This window comes from Microtus oregoni, unplaced genomic scaffold (assembly GCF_018167655.1).
Source record: "Microtus oregoni isolate MIOR12 unplaced genomic scaffold, Mior012 000013F_ref0000133, whole genome shotgun sequence".
NCBI classification, from domain to species: Eukaryota; Metazoa; Chordata; class Mammalia; order Rodentia; family Cricetidae; genus Microtus; species Microtus oregoni.
The window spans coordinates 4169639-4190224 of record NW_024543072.1 but is presented as its reverse complement, the minus strand read 5'-3'; the positions used below and the strand labels follow the sequence as shown (position 1 = coordinate 4190224).

At 44.2% G+C, this 20586-nt stretch overlaps 1 protein-coding gene across 2 annotated transcripts in view; it reads right to left on the bottom strand.

Moving 5' to 3' along the window:
- Positions 1-20586, bottom strand: part of Cacna2d3 (calcium voltage-gated channel auxiliary subunit alpha2delta 3) — an 835389-nt gene that overhangs the window by 484823 nt on the left and 329980 nt on the right. For both annotated transcript variants that reach the window (XM_041662952.1, XM_041662953.1), the window contains exon 5: positions 13385-13547. In XM_041662952.1, the coding sequence (XP_041518886.1) occupies positions 13385-13547 (163 nt within the window). The remainder of the gene's footprint in view (positions 1-13384; positions 13548-20586) is intronic.

The following is a 20586-nucleotide window of genomic DNA, read 5'->3' as shown; positions in this document are numbered from 1 at the left end:
TACTTGCTGAACAAGTGTGAGGACCCGGGTTTAAGTCCCTGGAACCCATCAAAGTCGAGGCATGGTAGCTCCCAACTGCACTCTCTGTGTGCCTGTGTGAATGTGAGGCAGAGACGGGAGAAACCCCAGAAGCTCCCAAGCCAGTTTGCCTGACATAAGCAGCAGCAAGCAACAAAGAAGGAACCTGGCCTCAGACCAACACACAAGGTTGTTCTCCGACATCTACAGAAGTGCTATGGCACACACACACACACACACACACACACACGGCAGGGGATGTCAGCTGTTGCCCAAGTAATGAACTTCAGTCCCCTAAAGGTCTGTGTATAAGGATATGAGAAACATCTCTAACAAAGTGTCCTCCTCGCAGCAAGTTATTTCTGTTTTCAGAGGGTTGCAATCTGCCTCTGCGCTTGCATTTTTAATTCAGACCCACAAGCCATGCTAAATGCTCTTGGGTGCTCTCTGTCACACTTCTTGGCTGATACTGTTCTGGCCTAGGTAGCTTTGGCTTAAGCCATTCAGTGCTGGCGAAGAACTGGACTTCTCTTCAGCCAAGGTAACAGTCACTACCTGTCTGAAATCCAACCTCAGTCTCCATTCACGGCCACCAGGACATTTGACTGGGATTTCTAACGTTCGTACTGATGTCAGCCATATCCCTCCAGAGACAGCATCTCAGAAACAATTCTTACAAAGTTAGCCAGCCATGATACAGAAACGTCTGCCACCGGCCTGGGAAGAGAAGATAAGACTCTCCTTGGCACAAACCAAAGGTGTGCTGTTGGCCTCCTACAACCAAATTATTTATCAGGAAAAGGAGTAACTGGAATTGGAAAGAGTGGGCTGTCTAAGGGAAGGGCAGGACTAGACGGCTCCCCTATCAGATCTGGATGTACATGGACTGAGCTGCACCTGAATCTGCAGCAACATGAGGTCATGCTTCTTTGATATGACAAAGAAGGATAAAGCCGAGGCCTGAACCTACTGTCAAACTCCAGGAGGGCCAGAATCTCTTATGGAAGGAGACACGTACTTAGCCACTACTGCAGATGCTGTTAGCTACATTCAAGGGCAGCTGAAGGAAGCTTAGAGTGGTATAACACCTAAGCAAGAGTCAAGGTTTACAGTGGGCATGGTGGTGCTGACCAATGACAATTCTTAAAGGCCTTATCATGGAATGCTAACCCCTGGCTGTGGAATGGGCCAGGATTGATACAGAGGTCTCTTGATGCTATTGCAGTTCGGCAAGCCTACACTTTGTTTCCATGCGTGAATCATCATCCCAGCCCCACTGACTCTTCCTAACAGAGGCCAGCCCTGGCTGTAGCACCTGCTGGCCACTGAGAGCAGCCATGTTAACACGTGAAGGTTCTGGATAACTACAGAAGTGGGTTTTCTCCTTGTTATAGAGATAGAAAGCCCAAGTTCTGGCAGGGCTGGTTTCTGGTTGCTCTGTAGACCTGAGTCTGTCTTTAAGTGCTCTTCCTTTCAGTACCTTGCCCCTGTTTCATAAAAGTCAGCCATATTGGATTACAGTCCCGTATTAAAGGGCCTCATTTTAACTTAATCACCCTTTTAAAGAGCTTGCTTGTGCCTATGGTTATATGCCGAGACTCTGAGATTCAACACATGAACCTCTGGGATAGCTAGCTATACCTCAATCCATAACAGAAACAAACTAGCAAATAAGAGATTAAACCTCATAAAGCTAATCCCTTAGGCAAAACTACTGAGGCAAACTACACCTGCTGTGGCAGTTCCTCAACAGGCACTCATTTATTTGTTTGTTTGTTTATTTAGATTTTTTGAGATAGGATTTCTCAGCAGAATCCTAGACTTCCTGGAACTCACTCTGTAGACCAGGCTGGCCTTGAACTCACAGAGATCTGCCTGCCTCTGCCCCCTGAGTACTGGGATTAAAGGTGTGTGCAGCCACTGCCCAGACTGGTACTAATTTTTTAAGCAGTATCCTTTGAAAAGACTTTTTATTTTCAAATGAGTCTTCACTGTCATTCCTGGAAGCTCACAGTGAGTGATTTCTCAGTACCTTCCCTACTGTTGCTGCTGTGGCGGGCAAAGTCCATAGAGTCCCTTTGGCTGTTTATTGCCTGACTGTTCAACTTTGTCCCCAGACATGTTGTCTTCGGATACTTTGTCTGCAAAAGTAACCTCACTCGTTTTCCTTTCCTGACAAATTGCCTACTTTGCACATTTTAATGTTCCATTTATACTCGGTATAAATCAGCTTGAAGCCAGTAAACAGTAACCATGCGGCAGACTAAATGTTATTCTGCCTTGAAACTTCCTTTGCTAAACAAATCAGTCACTTTTTAAAAAATTTATACTCCTAATTTTCAGAACACAGATAAAACATAGCCATACACTTTGCCAGAATGTAGCATAAATGACTTTTGCCTTTATAATGACACACCCTTCCTTTCCTTCTAAAACCTTATTATCTATATTTCTATTAGTATTCTGTTTTCACAGAATTTCACCAGAATGGCCCATTATGTTCCGCCTACAATATTCTAGGGCTTTTCTAGCTTGTACTACCAAACTCTTCCATATTCCTCCTGCCAGCCAGTTCTAAAGCCTCTGAATCACATGATCAGGTTCATCACAATAATGACTCCACTTCTCAGGATAAGTTTTCTGTAGCAGATATGTTGTTGTTGCTGTGGTAAGATATCTGGATAAAGCAATCGAAGGGAGAGAACCAGGCAATGTGAAGGAGAGCACAGTTCATCCTGGAGGAAAAGTCATGGCAGACACAGAGACAAGGGGTGTTAACTAGGAATCTTTACCTCTTGATGTAGCAGGAGACGGAGATTCTGGGCCATAAGTACAGCCAATCTATCTAACCTTCTAGCCCTAGCCCTTCTGTGTTGAAGGAGCTGTGGGCCTCATTCCTGCCACCCGCCTGGCTAGCTTATGCCCCAAAATAACAACACACAAACTGTATTCATATAAACACTGCTTGGCCCATTTCTATTCATGTGTGTAGCACCATGAGGTGCACTTACTGGGAAGATTCTAGCCTATGTCCATCCTGGGTCAGAGCTTCATTGTGTCTGCCCCAGAGAGCAGAGCTAAAGCGTATGAGCTCACTTCCTCTTCCTCCCAGCATGCTGTTCTGTTTATTCCACCCACCTATGTTCTAACCTATCAGGGCCAAGCAATTTCTTTATTAATTAACCAATGACCTTCCTCCATCACTTCTGCTCTGTGACTGACCACTAACATCCATACCCAGTGACTCCACAGTCTCTCCAAACAGCTCCAATAGCTAGGCACCAAATGTTCAAACACATACTCCTATGCAGGGCATTTCACATTTAAACTGCAACACCTCCTAAGCACATGGCAGTGTATGCTCTGGCTATGCAAAGTGCCTTTTCTGCACTGTAAACCATTTCTTCCTTCCTCACTCATCTCCTGTGTGGATATTTGGATGTGGAGATTTGCAGGATTAAATGTGGAAGTGTCTCGTCTCCAGCATGTATGAATAATTGGTACTTATTGGTACTGTGATGCAGAATTTGTTTTACTTTTTTAGAACATTTTCTGCTGTAACAGGATTTGATGAAGGGAGGAGATTGGAAGTGTTTATGTAAAATAAGGGAACTTTTCATTTCGGATGGATTTTCACATGCTGGGAAGAAAATAGCACAATTTGACAAAACAGAGACTTAAATTTTCTGCACATATGAAGTGTGCATGAAAACACACAGGACACAGCTTGCTGAACACAGGCAGAGCCTTAGAGTAATAGAAATGGTGGCAGACAGGGCACAGGACAGAGAAGCTGGGTGCCTAGAGGAGTCTTGAGTCACCATGCTGGGTTCATATGACTTGCCCACCTTACTGAGTGACTCAAAGCCAGCCTCTTAACCTCTATTTTCTCACCTGGAAACCAAGACTATATTTCCTGCATCACTGAGTTATGTGTAAGTTGACAGTGCATTAAATCATTTGCCTGGCACACAATAAACACCACGTGCTACCTAAAGGAAGAAAATGAACAGCGACCATGTCTACAAGGACATTCTTGTTGGTAAACACTGCATATTGATTGTGGAGAATATTTAGAAAAGATTTCCTTCATGTCTCTGCCAAGGCCAGTGCCACACAACAGTTCGAATCCCCAGACCCCTGTGAGAGAGCCCTGAGTTCCAATCAAGAAAATAATGATCATTACTATGTCAAGCCATGCACGGTGCAATTGACAATAACATCAATGAAAGCCATGTCAACTTCTACACAAAGAGCTTCTGTAAGTCCAAGGAAAACGAGTGAATGCAGGGCGCATGTGCAGATGGGGACAAGGCCACCTAAGGAAGAGGCAGCTCAGCCTCTAACACCTGCAAAGCTGGCCTCACACTCCTTTCTGTTCACTGAGTGCCATGAAATACAACAGAGACACTGCTCCATTTAACCCTCATGGCCACTCCCAGAGCTAGGTGCTATTGCAATGCCTATTACATACACAAGCAAGAGTCAGGTGTTCACATCTGTGAGAATGGCCCACTGAATCCCAGGGAAGGGATATAACACACACTTCACAGGTTGTGAGCAAGCCCCAGGGTTAAACACTCTGGACACTGATACCCAGAAAGCCTGGAGTCTCCATATTGCTTGTTAAATCCCAGAGGCCAACTTGTGTTTCCTTAGCAAGACAGTTCCTCTTTCATAGGCACACGAATAACGTGGGTAACAAGTTTAACTGGACCAGGGAGAGCATTCTGAATCTGCTTTCCCGCCTGTCACCCCAGCTGCAGCGCCCACTGTGGCTATTTCTAGGATGTTAAAGGGGCCTCCATTTCTTCTCTGTCATTCAAAATAGTCCAAACGGCAAGTGCCTGGCTGAAGCCGTCTAGGAATGACTCAAATTTTAAGTCATGTTTTAAGAAGTGAAATAAATCAATTACGCACTTGGACTCTCTACAGTTATTGTCATGTTTCATGAATGTCAGAATCAGGACAGGGGAAATGGAAGAAAACATTGTCAATCGCTGTGTGGCCATAGATTCTTTCCTGCCCTAACCTTCCTCTTAGAGTTTCTCCAGCCTAGGCCTGGATTCTATCCAGCAGCAAGACTCCATTTGATTTCCATATCTCTCAACATGGGAGATTAAAAAGATGAATTAAACAACCCAGAGAACAGTACCACACGAGGACCACACTTTCAGACCACTAGCTTCCAAAACAAAGGAAAGTAAAACTCACACACAGACATCACAAAGGACCAACAAGCAGGCAAAGGGGCCAGAGGACTGCTCCCAGGAGGATTCAGTGATTTCTGTGGCAAATACTAGTCATCTGGGTCCTCTGACACATCCCCAAAGAGATGGAGGGACAGCTCCAAGTTCAAGTTCAAGAAATGATACTCAAGTTAAAAAAAAAAAATCTGAAAATTATATAGTGAACAGAAAAGGTGAGAGGGGGCTCAGAACTCTTGAGAGACATACAAGGGGGTCCAAAGAATAGTTCTGGGGAGGAGGCACGGGTCATAGCCAAAGAAGCATCTCTGAAGTTGGGCTCTTAGAAAAGAATAGTTCTCCAGAAGATAGGGAGGGGGAAAGCAACCCAGACAATTCAGACCTGAAGGCTGCTCAGGAAAACTGGAGTCCTAGAGTCTAGCATGACCAAGACAAAGATGGGCAAGGTACCCTGTTAAAAAGGTCAGTGTTCTGGATTCACAATTACTACTGAGCTTTAGCCTTCCAGCAGTGACACTAGGAAGGGACATCTGTGCTGGAGGTGAGCATTCTCTTCAGGTTTGCACAGGGTAATATGGGAGCATTGCCGTTGGTAGCTGTCTGCAGCCTAGGTTGGAATGTAGAGTCAAAGAGAATCCTATCCACTGACTAGCATTCATGGTGCTGGATCACAATCATGGATATATCAACCCGTTACAAACCCTTTGACCTACAGCAGCGACCTGCCTGCAAGATAAACTGGTACCATAGTTGCACAAATGTTATGGAACAACCAACCATTTTTTTTTATTATTGAATTTAAGGTTCAACCGATGAGATTGAACCCAATCCCTGACACTGCTAAAGAGGTCAAGAAACTGGAACTGGATAAGCCTTGGGACTGGGGGAAAACCTAATACTACTATTCTGCTAAAGGAATATCGCAATAAATGACTCCTAACAACAGACCGCTATAACCATAGATCATTGCCAAATCAACTCACATTAGAAAACGTCTTGCAGTGGATGGGAACAAACACAGAGACCCACAATTGGACAATACACAGAGATTGGGATATTTTGAACATTCATTCCTAAATGGGTTGTCTTCAATACCCTGTCCTCCATCAGCACCACCAGTGCTCGGGGATCTGCAGGGAAGGAGAGGTGGAAAGCTTGTAAGAGCCAACGGTGATGGATGGCTCCAAGGTCATACAACATATATTCTACATGCAACATATATCCTACATACAATAGGACTGGTACACATATAAACTCACAGAGTCCATGAAAGCACACACAAGCACAGGTTCAAGCCAGATAGGATTTCAGTACCGAGAGGAGGGAGAGGATACCTGGCCCCACCTCTAACCTAGATGTCATCTGTAATTGATTTCCACTCACAAAGGGAAAATCAGTTTTCTCTGATAGAGTGTCACTGGCTGTATGAACCACACTGTAGGCATGCCCCATGTCCAGAAGGAGTTGGCCAGCACAAAATGTACTCAACAGAATTTTTGTGAAACTTTTGATTCATTTCGCTATTTTGGCTTTTTTTCTTTCTATTTTTTTTTTATCTTACTGGGTTTTGTCTTTTTGCTTTTTTATTTTTTGTTTCTTGGTTTTTGTTCTGTTTCAAAAGAGAAGAAAGAGAACATAAAGTTGGGTCAGTGGGAAGGTGCATATGATCTGGGAAGGGGAAACATGCTCAAACATATTGCATAAATGCTAATTAAAAATGAAATGAAGTTACTATTCATCGAAGGTAAAAAGAATAAATCTAAAAGAGACAAACGAAGCAGCAGGTGCGTCTGTGCCAGGCACTATGCTGGATGCTATAATCCCACCTACTTCAGTACTACAAGGAACTTTCAGCCTTCTAGAGGAGGAAACAGAGCCTCAGAGGCTGAGAGCTTTTCCTCAGTCCTCCAAGCTACTAACTGCCTATGAATAGTACTTGTTCAGTTCCACCATTATCCCAAGCCTCCTACAGCACCAGAGGGCAGTGGCTGGAGCAGAAGTAGCCCAGGGACATAGGAACCTTGTCACAGAAGACTTGGATAAGGACATAAACTATTCTCTACCTGTAGTAACTGGTAGCTAGAGTAAACCCACCAATTTTTGCCTCATGCAGTGTCCTTGGACTCAGTGCTAGAGAGAGGAGATGGAGAGATTTCCCTGGAGGATGGCAGTCCCCACTGCAGCTTATAACCTAAGGAATTGCTGTCACTGAGACACTGGGAGGAGTCATGTTTATAGACTGACCACACACATGGATAGCAAGAAGCAGCAGGGACCATGTACCTCTGAGGGAGGTTACATGACATCCATCCATCCATCCATCCGTCCGTCCATCCATCCTTTTATCGACTCATGCAATCTCTATGCCAAATACAAGCCTGTAGTTTTGAGAGGCAAAAAAGGCCCTGTGAAACCCTTCTTCCAAAAATACCACTTCCAAGAAAATACAAACGTGTATGTGCATGTGTGTACACATGCTGGCCAATGTCTGTGTTGATGCATTTGCATCAGGAAGTGTGAAGGAGTTGTTGATTGACCTTGACCCCTCCATGCAAGCCACAGGGTTTGTCAGAGTTAGTTCTGGGGCCTTGGTGAGACTGCAATAATCAAGCAGCTACCAGGCTGGGGAGATGAGCATCCTGGCTGTTTCTCTCTGGAACTGACGCTTTGCTTTGCTCTGTTCTCTGATCTGGACCCTGGATTCTATTCAATAGACCTCACTTATATACTCTAGAGGAACCAGTAGACAGGCAGGAACGCAGGAGCCAAGCCTCCACTGGCTTTGGTTCAGAATCCCAAGGAGAAAACAAACCATTAGGGTTGGAATTCATTTCTAATGTTACCAGGTCAGCCCTGGTGTTCCGCAACCCCCTTTCCTCCTATGTTGCCCCCACCCATGCAAAAAAAAGCAAGGAACTTTAAACAGCTTTTTAAAGGGTTTGTGGAGGCTTCTTGCACATCAAATGGTTCTTCGTAAACAACATTTTAATGATTTCTGTGTAAACAAATCAGAAACATATGGATTAAATTTTCTTCAAGATATACACATGTAATTAAGGGGGAAAGTGCTTGGCAAAATGCATTTTGCATTTTATCAAACTCAACATTTGAAAAATAGGTTGAGACATCTGACAGATGTAAAACCAGAGACGCAGCCTGTCCTACAGCTCATACTCGTCTTCTGAGCAGAAGAACGGAGTCTGCCTCATTAGGTCTTGGCTCTGCCTCTGCGCTGTCTAGAAGAACCTGCTGCACTGTAGCAGACAAACCATTCCTCTGACTCTGCAACAGCGGGGCTGGGTCTTCCAGAAGCTTCTTTTGTCATTTTGCAGCACAGCATAGTCTGATGGCCCATACTTGGTCTGACTGGTATGTTTCTGGGAAGTCCAGCACATAAAGGACTATCCTAGGCTACACCCTGCAATTCACACCTTCCCATCAGCTCGGCTTGGGTAGTGTCATCCCCCTCCATGACTGAGCAATGAGAGGAAGAAGCAAAACTGGGCACTTCCTGATCCTTCTCTTCTTCCGTGCATGGATTAAGTGCAACTGTGTCTTTGGTTGTACCCTTCACTCATTTGTTCCTTGCAGGAGGAATCTGTCGTCTGTGTACCGTATCCAGGGCAATGTATTGGCCTCCTTATTTTACTAGTTCTAGATAGCACTTGCAACTCTGGGATTCCGGGCCCCTAGGTGTCCCATCATTTCCCTCTAGTCCTGGGTCATGCATATCCCTCTCCCTTGATGTTCTCCAAGCAAGGCCCAGACTCTTCTTCCTTTTCAGTCTTCTTCAGGGTGAATACATCCCAGGGTACATGACATAATTATTCCTGGCCAAGTTGTCAACTAGCCTTCTGGCTTCCATGAGCTTCTGATGGCTCTCCCATCCTCCCATGCCTGACTAGACTTCTGAGACTCAACAGATCATGTCTTGAACTATACCAGAATCTGCAAGAGCCCAACCCCCCATGCTCAGCACCCCAGCCCCACTAACCAAAACTCTTCCAGTGATGCGGGGTGTCCTTACGCATGCTGAAAATATGTGCTGCTTTTGTTGGTTGAGTAATAAAACTGCTTTGGCCTATGGCAGGGCAGAATATGGCTAGCTGGGAAATAAAAGCAGAGATACAGGGAAAAGAAGGTGGGGTTAAGGGAGATACTAGCAGCTGCCAGAGGAGAAAGATGTCATAGAGTCTATGGTGAACCACGGGCCACATGGAGATACAAAGATGAATAGAAATTGGTTAATTTAAATGTAAGAGCTAGCCAGTAATAAGCCTGAGCCATCAGCCAAACAATTTTAATTAATATTAAGTCTTTGAGTGATTATTTTATAAGTGGCTGCAGGATTGGGCGGGACAATAGAAAAGCTTTGGACTATACCCCATTGTCAGAGTTTAGCTTCTCAGTATCTTCCAAAAGACCCACTTCCTAATGCTACTCACCCTGTGACGAAGTGTTAACCATGAACTTTAAAGGACACGTACATTTAAATTACAGCGTTTGCACTACATGGCCACCATGTGCCAGACAGCCTTACCTATGCTTTTTAACAAAGCCTCCTCAGGCATGACATTATTATTCACTCAAACTCATGGCTGAAGAAAATTGGATGCACACTTGTATATAGTCATGGATGTGGTGGGGGGGTTAGTCATGGAGACATGAGAGTCTCAGCAGGCAGTTCTGAAGCTAGCTCCTGTCCCTCACAGCTCCCACTCCACACAACCTTATTCTAAACATTCTTTCTTTTGCAGAAAGTTTGTAAACCACCCAATATCTTTTCTTTTTGAGTCAGCCAGAGTATGTCTCTCTTGCTTAGAAAAACCATGGAATGTCATAATTCTGGCTGACTAGGACATCAGCAAATAACCTGAATGGGGGGGTCAAGACAAAGAGGCACTAGGCTGACTCTTCCCTGCCCTCAGAGGAGTCCAAGGGAAGAATGAAGGCATAGAAGCAACACAGGCCCAGGACAAAGACATGCTCACAGAGGCATGCTCACAGAGGCATGCTCACAGAGGCACGCACACTACCAAGGTCTGGAGGAACAAAGAAGTCTATGCTGGAGCTGATTTTAAAGGATGGGGCACCGGAGAAGCAGAGAGAGGGAAGGAAAGAGTTGTAGGAATTAATGGTGAGTGCTGAAAGGAAGAGAAAGGCATGTGGAAGGGATGGAGGAGCTATCACTGGGCAAACAGAGGAGATAAATGGAAACCATGGAGTTGATTTGGAAAACAGGGCATCTTTTTCCACACACATACTGGAGCAAGCACATATGTATACAGTGCCCCACACATATTACCTAATATGTACAGGTATGTCTCCATCTATATGTGGCATGTGCTTATAAATCTTGCATGCTTTCACCTTCTTAAAGTGTGCCCTACTGGTGATCCCTTGGTCCTCATACACTCCAAGATACCTATGAATGTAGCCCAATGCAAAATCAAAACCTTAGTGAAACCCTATGAAATTAATTTGTGTTTGTTTTTATAACTCCCCTGTGGATTTCTTGGGTGTGAGTTTTGTAAATTGCATGGTGCTGCAATGTCAAAGGTTGGAGCTGCCTACAAGGTACTCAACAAAGAGTGCAGGGTTTTCCAATCCCCTGCCAGATCGCTGGCAGCTGCATAGACACTTCTACCCTGTGCTTCACTTCTGGAAGACACTTAAAGCTCTAAGGGTCTAGATGTTCCTGTCTCCAAGAGTCAGACTCACAGCCCCTAGTGATCTGATAAGAATAGTTAGTAATGAATCGACCATATCTAAAGCCTAAGAATACTCAAAGGCTTGTCTAAAGAGCCCAGAAAATCCAGCTCTTTGGAGCCCCCGTGGGACCACACACCCATCACCACGGGTGAAGGTGCAGTATCTTCTATACCTAAGAGAATGGCAACCACAGAGCAGCAACCACAGGGAGAATCACTGGCCTGGTTGCTAAGGAAGCAGGAAGCAGAGGAGAGACATTTTGGTGTTATCTGCCACTTTTACCTAGAGCGGGAAATTCTGCCCAGCACAGAAGCAAGCACACAGCAGCGACTAGGGAGCATCAAACAAACACTGCCGTGTGCTCACAGGTTCAGCCTGCTGGGGGAGAAGAACTATGTGCTGGTTCCTTTTGTCAAAGGCAAGATTCCACCCCAGGGACGTGAGAGCCAGTAACCAAGCCCAGAGCCTGTGTTCTGAGTACATGCCATCAATAACCAGATCTAAGCGGGGGGCCTTCTAAACATGAAATATATTTCTGCAGCTTGAAAAGAGACTTTGGGAGGCTGGTTTGAGTTAGAGTAGAGTCAAGAATTTTCTTTAAGTCCCCCTCTTTCTCCTATGGGCAGTAACTCCCTGCCTGGCTGAGACAAGATATAGCCCATGGCCGACCCTGGTTCACTTTCCACAGCCTGGCAGGGTGACAGCTGAACCTGGGTAGGAGATGACAGGCAGGTCCCAAGAGGACTGCCAAGGATGACTTAAATCTATTTAACTCCTATACCTCAGACTCTCAGACTGTCAGGACTCTGCCTACAGTCTTCACGAGGCTATTGGAAAGCCTGTGTGAGCAATGGCAGTGCGAGCCCTTCTGCACCACTCCCATCAGAGGGTCCAATTAGGTCTTTAAATCCTAGGGTGCAATTAAATCTCTATCATGGTGCTGACGGCTCAAGCAACCTTGAAGTCACTGTCATGTTTTAAAAGACTATTTTGGATTGTTTCATGTCTGAAATTACTCTATAAAATCATGTTCATTTTTCATCTTCTGTTCAGAACATACTTAATGCTAGAAATGGCTTTTCCTGCTAACTACACTACACAAAAAGGCAGTTTCATGTAAGTCTTCGTCGGCTATTACTACTATCCTGGTCTAACTTCTATCGGGCAATGTGGAATGTTAAACTCTCCATTTGGGCCCTAAGGATCCCAGACATGGCCCAACCCCAAGTTCTTTAAAGGCAGTATAGATTGCTATCGCCTTTCAAAGGGGGATTGAGGAAGAAAGGCTATTCCCCGGACTTTGCTGTCCTATGACTCTGCAGAGATGCAGTTATAATGTGATGCCCAGTCTCCAGTTATCTCACTAGCAGACTACAACTTCTCTGAAGAAGGTGGTTATGTTTGCTTCACTATGGGCTCCATAATAACTGTCAGAATAATTAATGACATGGAAATTGCTTCCCTGAACTCTGAAGGGCAAGTAATAGGCAAACTATGAAAGGGAGCTAGTAAGTGTCCAGTCACAAGACACAGGCACAAGAAAAATGTTCTTGAGCTTGAGTTGGAAGCTTATGGTTGACCAGGCCCCTCAACTGGTGATTCAGAGCAATCCGGAAGCTAATATGCTTGTAATTTCCCCAAATTTGACAGTTTAGTGCATAGAGCTACACCGATATCATCCTATACCCTCTGACTATGTAGCCCAGGTTGACTTAGAAGAGGAAATAAATATTCCTGCTTCTTTTCCCTCCAAAGTGCTGGAGTTGTATGTGTGTGTCACCATAGCCAACTTGCACTCAATCATTATTTCCATCAGAGAGGGGAGGAACCATAATCTTAAGGGGAGGAGTCATCACTGGAAGCCGGTGTAAGGAGGAGATTAGTCAGCGACATTGGAAGCCAGTGCCCAATCCTCGGCCACTGAATTTCCAGCTCAAATGGGCAGACAGGAATATTGGGAAAATAACCTCAGTGTCCACATGAAGAATGGATTTGGGGGAGTCAAGCCTGGACACAAGGAACCTTGTTATGTCCACACTTCTCTATGCTGGAAGGGAAGAGGACAGCACACGGCTTGCCCCTCAGCCACCCACAGAAGCTCCCCAATCCTTAAACACCATCAAGGAAGGACAGAAGAAAAATGAAAGGATCGTAAGCATGTGTACTAAGGTGGGGTAATCTAGCAGATAAAGGTGTTAAACGAAACAAGGCATGCTTCCAACTAACACAGTAGTTAATCAGTTGTAACAGGAACTGCAAGGCAGGCGGAGCCAAAGATACTTACAGAAAAGGCCTGCTGACAGCTGAACTGCACATTCACATGAAGAAGAGAGCATACAGGCAGACAGGTTCATGTTTGACCTGACCAGAGGATGCTTGCAATAGTTGATATACTTAGTGTGTGTTCCTCTTTGCCCTCTAATAGGAGTAATAGCAAGGGGTCTTACCTTTGTTGTACATGTTCGTTGGCACCTGGACGTCACTCAGACTGATGTTCACAGGCAAATTATTAAAGTGGTCGTTGGGGGCTAAGATGAATTCTTTTCCTAGTTCCAAGAAGTTCCCATCTTTGTCCCTTTCGTTGATCAGCACGGCATTGAAGTATTCATACTGGAAGAGAAAGTCGGACGGTATTAGAGGTCGGTGACTCGGATATAAGGGTTAGAACCTCCAGGCAGACCTGGGCACTCATAGTGTGCCGCCTCCTGCTTTTGTGACACCCCTCTGCTCATGGAAAGAGTCTCAAAATCTTTGCTGTATTTGCATGGGTGCCACAGCATTAAAGAAATATTTGCCAAAGTTATTCAATAGACTTGAAGAAAACCTTTATGTGAGCACAGAGAAAATTGCTGTAAAACATTTTAGTCTTTGTAAGTTGAAGATAAAACATGTCCTAAAGTAGCTTACAAATTTAAGTTGAATGTGGTTAACAAAAAACAAGGAATAGGAACATGTATATTCCCAATTTTCTGAGAAATTATCATACTGATTTCCAGAGTGGCTGTACAAGTTTGCATTCTCACCAACAATGAATGAGTGTTCCATATCCTCTCCAGAATAAACTATTATTGGTATTTTTGATCTTAGCCATTCTTACTGGTGTAAGATGGTATCTCGGAGTCGTTTTGATTTGCATTTCCCTGATGGCTAATGGATCGCACTAGGAAAAACATCCTGAGAGAGGTAACTCAGACCCAGAAGGATGAACATGGTATGTACTCACTCATGAGTGGATTCTAGCTGTAAAGCAAAGTATAATATGGCCCTAGAGAAGCTAAGGAACAAGGAGAACCCTAAGAAAAACATATATAGATCCTCCTGGAAAGGGGAAATAGATAAGATCTCCTGACAAAATTGTGAGCATGGGGGTGGAGGGAGAAGGGAAGGTAGAAGAGAAGGAGCACGGGAGAGGGGAGGAGGGAGGAGAACTTGAGGGAATAGGATATTTGAGACGGAGGAAGAACAGAGATGGAAAGCAAGGAAAGATATTAATTGATTGAGAGACCATTATGGGGCTAGCAAGAAACTTGGCACTAGAGAAATTGCCAGGACTTTACAAAGATGACCCTAGCTAAGACCCTAAGCAATAGTGGAGAGAGTGCCAGAACTGGCTTTGCCCTCTGGTCAGATTGATGAATATCTTAAATATCACCACAGAAACTTTATCCAGCAACTGATGGAAAGAGAGGTAGATACCAGCAGCAGGGCACTGAGCCAACCTCTCAAAGTCCAGTTGAAGAGTGGGAGGAGTGAGAATATGAGCAACGAGGTCAAGACCAAGATGGGGACACCCACTGAAACACTTTACCTGAGCTAATGGGAGCTCACCAACTCTAGCTGGACAGGAAAGGAACCAGCATAGGACAAAGCTAGACCCTCTGAATGTGGGTGACAGTTGTATGGCTGGGGGAGACTGCAGGGCCACTGGCAGTGGCAGCAGCATTTAACCCTACTGCTTACACTGAACTTTTGGAGCCCTCTTTGGAGTATCTCTTTGGAGAGATACCTTGCTTAGCCTGTATACAGAAGGGAGGGCCTTGGTCCTTCCCCAAAACAATGTGCCTTACCATCTTTGAGGAGTGGATGGGGAATGGAGTTGGAAGAAAGGTGGAGGGAATGGGAGGAGAAGAGGGAGTGGGAACTGGATTTGTATGCAAAATGAAAAAAAAAGATAGTTTGCTCTCTTTTAAAAAAATACAAAAAAGAAAGAAAATAAATTAATAGATTTAAATGTAAATCTATGCCTTTTTTAGGCATTAGTTTCTTGGATATAGAAGCATTAATCAAAAAACAGTTTGGGGGACTTTATAAAAATTCAAAAATTTCTCAAAATTAAGTTCCTCATGATGAAATAAACAGGGAAGTCATTGCTAAGGAAAAGCAATCACATGCAGAAAGCCGCCAATGGCTTTCCCCAACAATCTGAACTCAAGTGATTCACTTAAATTCCACTCACAATACGGGTACATGTTCCAAAAGAAGGTATATAAACAGCCACTGTGCAGACTAAAATATGTTCGACATCATTAGCCATTGGGGAAGTGAGAAATAAAACCTCGATCACACACCGTTTCACACCCAAGGGAAAGCTAAAATAAAACTCTGACATTAAAGGTTGCTCTGATACTCAGTAACCAGAAATCTCATACAGTTGCTTGGGAAAATATAAAATGCCATGAATATTTTAGAAAAATATTTTTTGCTTTCTCACAAAGTAAAACATATCCCACCCTACGACCCAGCGGTCCCTGCCTTTAGGGAAATGAGAACATACATACGCCCACAAGAAAATACTTATGTGAACGTTCACAAAGTCCCTTTCATAGCAGCCCCAAAATAGAAATAAGCCAAATATCCCAAGAGATGCAGGGATAAATGAGTCTTTGATATCTTCATGCAGTGGGCTACCATTTGAGAGCAAATTACTGATCCACTGGATACATGAAAAGAAGGTTGGGTGCATTGTGGGCACACATGTGAGATCCCATTGATTGTGAGTTCTGGAGAGGGCAAGGTGAATCTACAATTTTGAGGCAGGGTGGGGGTGTGCAGAAACTTCCCGTGTAGTGTAGTGTGGGCCACACAGTTGTATACATTTCTCAGTATTCATTGACTTGAATATTTAAAATAAAATAAAACAACTGTTTTACTAAATAGGAATTGATGTCTCAAAAATATAGTCATTAAATCTTTTAGTTGTTTTTAATATTGGCAATTCATGAATTTTATTTTTACCTATTTTTACATGTATCTGTATGGTGTATGTATGCATAATCACATGTGTGGGCATACATGGTGTCTGTGCACATGGTTGTACACTTAGGTGGAGGCCAGAGTTGACAACTAGTGGATTCCTTGATCTTTGTATACCTTATGTACTAAAGCTAGAGCTGTCGATTAACCCAAAGCTCGTGCCTTTTAGTCTAGCAAGCTGGGCTGCAGAGAACCCTCCCTCCCCTTCTCAGCCTAGAGAGTGCTGGGATTACAGGCATGCATCCCATCTGCCTGAGTTTTCCATGTATGCTGAGGACTTGAATCCTGGTCTTTATGCTTACATGGCGAGCATTTTATCCAATGAGCCACCTTCCTAGACCCCAGTTCATGAATGTTATAGATTCAGAATTTAAATGAACAACCCCCCCCCCTACACACACACACTCTTGTTTTTTAAAAGCATCATTTTCTTGATAAGTACCATAAACAAAAGTAGCCGAATCTTTCCCCTGAAACCAAAACCTTGATCACCAGGATCACGAGGGATGCTTAATGAGGGAGGATTCTGCTTTCTAAGTATCTCCCAAGGGCAGCACAGACTGCCAGACTTTCTCAAGCTCAAACTTTCATCTCCCTGCTCCCATGGGACTGATAGCTCCACTCACAAAACAAAGCCATGACCTGCTCCCCAAATCACAGTGCAGCTGTGGCTCGCATATCATGCAGGCAGCTTCTAAACGTCCACGTAACTGGTTAATACTCAAGACTCAGGATACACATGAAATAAGGATGGAAACAGAACAACACTCTCCTTAGTGTGGACCTATCTTTTATCAAGGACAACTGTGTTCGGCTTGTCCTGCCTGAGTCCATGTGTCCACCTGTCCTGATCTGGAAAAGTCTACCTTATCATAAGCAAGGAGCAATATTCCTCAGGGAGGTGGGACACCACGTGCAGCCAAGCCTAGTGGACAGATTTCGATCCTTAGGACCTATGTGGTAGAAGGAGAGAACCGGCTTCTGCAAGCTGTCTTCTGACCTCTATTCTCATGAACATAAATACACATAAAACAATAGCAATAATAAAATAATAATTCCTCAGGCCTCAGAAGACATTGCTGCTATCACCAGGCTCAACTCTGATCATGTAATTGAGGAAATTGCATGCCTAGTCCACATTTCCTTAACATTGTTAACTCTTGCCCACACACCCAGTGTCTTTGGTGAGTATGCTGGATGATCTACTAGATGTGGCAGGAGCACAAAGGATATGGATACAGGAGACCAAATGTAGCATGCAAAATACAAGACCTAAAGTGACAAGAGAATTGCTCTGAGAGCTTGCCCTGGTCAGAGGATGAGGGATGTGGTGGTTCTCTAAGGGAGTGTCTTAAGTTCTTCTCTAGGGCAGGGCAGCCAGGCTTTTCTGGCAACAGTCAGGCAGCAAACATCTCGGGCTTTGGAATTTTTGCTTCAGTACTTCATACACAACAAATTGATCCATTAAAACTTGATTCAGCTCTAGTTTACATGTTGAGCAGAAGATGTGACCTTCAGTGTGTAGTTGCCCAGTCCCACACTGGAGTACTTTGGGGCTTGGGAGAGACAGAAACAAAATAGCACAGAAACCTTGGGTAATGGAGATCTCCAAAGGTGTCTGGGAATGGGGTCTAAGAAACTGGAGGCCTGGGCTATGTGGAGGAGAGACAGAAATAATTAGGCTAAAAACCCGTATGGGGAGGATGCAGACACACAGTCTCCCAGGCTAGCTGATGTGTGGGTAGAGAGGTGAGAGCTCAGAGAAGAAGGATGAAGGGGCCAGGGCAGAGCATCCCAGATGTTAGATGAAGAACCTGGACATTTTTGGTTGTCCTAATTTTTATTGGCTGAGTCATCTCTCCATCCCTCATTTTCTAGATTTTATTTTTGATATGAAAGCATCCTTTCCTTTTGGAGGGTTTTGAGCAGCATTTCCAACACAGATATTTTTTTGGAAGTCAATTTGTACTACTATCTAAATATTACACTAACATGCACATATCATAAAACACCTTGAAAAGTTATATACAAGCCGGGCCTTGTGGTGGATGAAGACTGATGCAGGGGGATTACAAAATCAAGGCCTCGTTGGGTTACAGAGCAAATTCAAAGTCAGATAACTTTGTCTCAAAATGAGAAACAAAGAAAGGGGCTGTAGCTTAGTGACAGAGCATGGAACGTCTGTGAAGTCCTGTGTTCAATCGCTTGTATACCTAACCAATCAACCAACCAACCAACAAACAAACAGAAAATGATACTCAAAGTGACTAGAAATAAGAGGCCTCAAAGGATGTCCTGGGGGCTCATCTTGCTCATCTCAGGGACCAGACTTAAATGCTGCATCCTGGTATTTTCTAAGGCGGAGCTGAAAGCTGCGAACCACGCTGCAGAATACAGACAAGGGACCTTTAGTCTAATGATCAAAGTCTGGAAAACACATGGAAAGCCAAGGTTAAGTAACATCACAAAGAGAGCTGGTGAGACGGCTTAGGAGAGGAAAGGTACTTGCCACGCAAGCTGCAGACCTGAGTTCAATCCCTGTAAAACATGTAAATAAAGAAGGAGAGACGCAATTTGATGGAGTTGCCCTCTGACCTCTGCATGCATGCTGTGGTATGTCCACCTTTCATGTAGCTATCATATATACAGTGAGAAATAAAATTAAAATGGTAGATTCTTCTTAATTTTTAATTTTATATTTATCAAGATTATTCTTTGACCATGTCATATACACATACAGTGCATTCTCTTCACAAAGCCCTCCCACCATTTTAAAAGCCCCTCTGTCTTTCTAATTTCTAGTCCACTTACAAGTCTTTTTGGTTTTGCTTTGTAGCCCACTACTAAATTTAATTTTATTATATTTATTTGTGTATGTACATGAATGCACATGTGCCACACTGTATGTGTGGAGGTCAGAGGTCAGCTTGCAAGAATCTGTTCTCTCCTGCTAGCACGGTGGTTCTCAACCTGTGGGTTGCAACACCTTTGGCAAACCTCTGTCTCCAAAACTACTTACATTATGATTCATAACAGTAGCAAAATTACAGTTATGAAGTAGCAACAAAAATAATTGTATGGGTGGAGTCACCACAATTATGAAAAATGTGTCACAGCAGTTGAAGGTTGAAAACCACTGTTTGTAGGTATCAGAGATCCAAGTCAGGTCATCACCACTGGTGGCAGACACATTTCCTCATGGAGCCATTTCTCTGGCCCCTCACTGTTAGCCAGGGCCATTCGTTGCAAGATTTCTCTCTTCAACTCACTTTGAGAATGAACAATGCATACATTAAAGTGATTTGGGACTAGGTGGGATGTCATGTGGAACATTCTCCAAATTTATCTGACAGTGTGTGTGTGTGTGTGTGTGTGTGTGTGTGTGTAGATGTTATCTTTTAATTGGTACACAAATCCTCAGGGGAACAGTTCCACACCACAAGAGTTGTGCCTCTGTCATATACAATGGCATTCCCAGCCCTAGCATGGTGACATCACTGATAAGTTGGTGGCTGATGGACCAGATAACAGTTTCATCATCCACGTGGATAGCAGGCCCCTCCTGGAGTCTACAGACTGTGGTCAGTTTGTGCATCCCCATGAAGTCAGGGAAGCTTCCAATGGAGCCGTTTGGACTGAAGATAAGGGGAAACATGGTGGCCAATTTATATCACTTCATGGCATCTGCCACTACTGTGGACACTGGAGTGGTTATCAGAGAAGAGGGATGAGATGACTGCAGAAGTGACCAGGACCAATGCTCTGCACTGTCACCATCAGGTAAAGAACACTGAGGTTCTGTTATCCATCCCACTGACCTATAGAGGTTCTCTTCTATACTGTTGTTGACACAGACCATAGCTACTTTCAGTTCTCATTGGGTTGTCCAGGCCCAGCTGGAGGTGCTGCACAACTCTTTAGTGGAGCGTGGAAAGGCTCTGTTTGTGTGCCCTGCCTGATGGGAAGGCTGTGGCCAACCGAAGCCTTTGAGGCAGCATCTCCACCACAAAAACTCAGTCCCTCCTCTGAAAGACGGCCCAGTCCTTTCCTGCCACCCACAGCCTTGAAGCTCCTTACTCCCCAGTTTAGGGACTGGCAATCTAGAGTGTAAATATTTTAGGTTTTGCAGACCAGACAGTCTATGTTGCAACATACAATTTGGCTATTTTAGTGAAGGCAGCCAAGTGCAAGGTATAAACAATGGGATGTGAGTGGGTTCCAATAAAACTTTATTCACAGAAGTAAGCAGCTGACAGAAGACAACCTGAAAGTTTTCATTTTCTTACGGGCTTTCTAGATTCTTCCTTTGTTCTTTCTGTGTGACAAGAACCTACTCTCCCCTGTTGTGGGAGGTCCTTCCGCTCCTCCAGCCTATAGCCGCCGAGATACCAGCCCA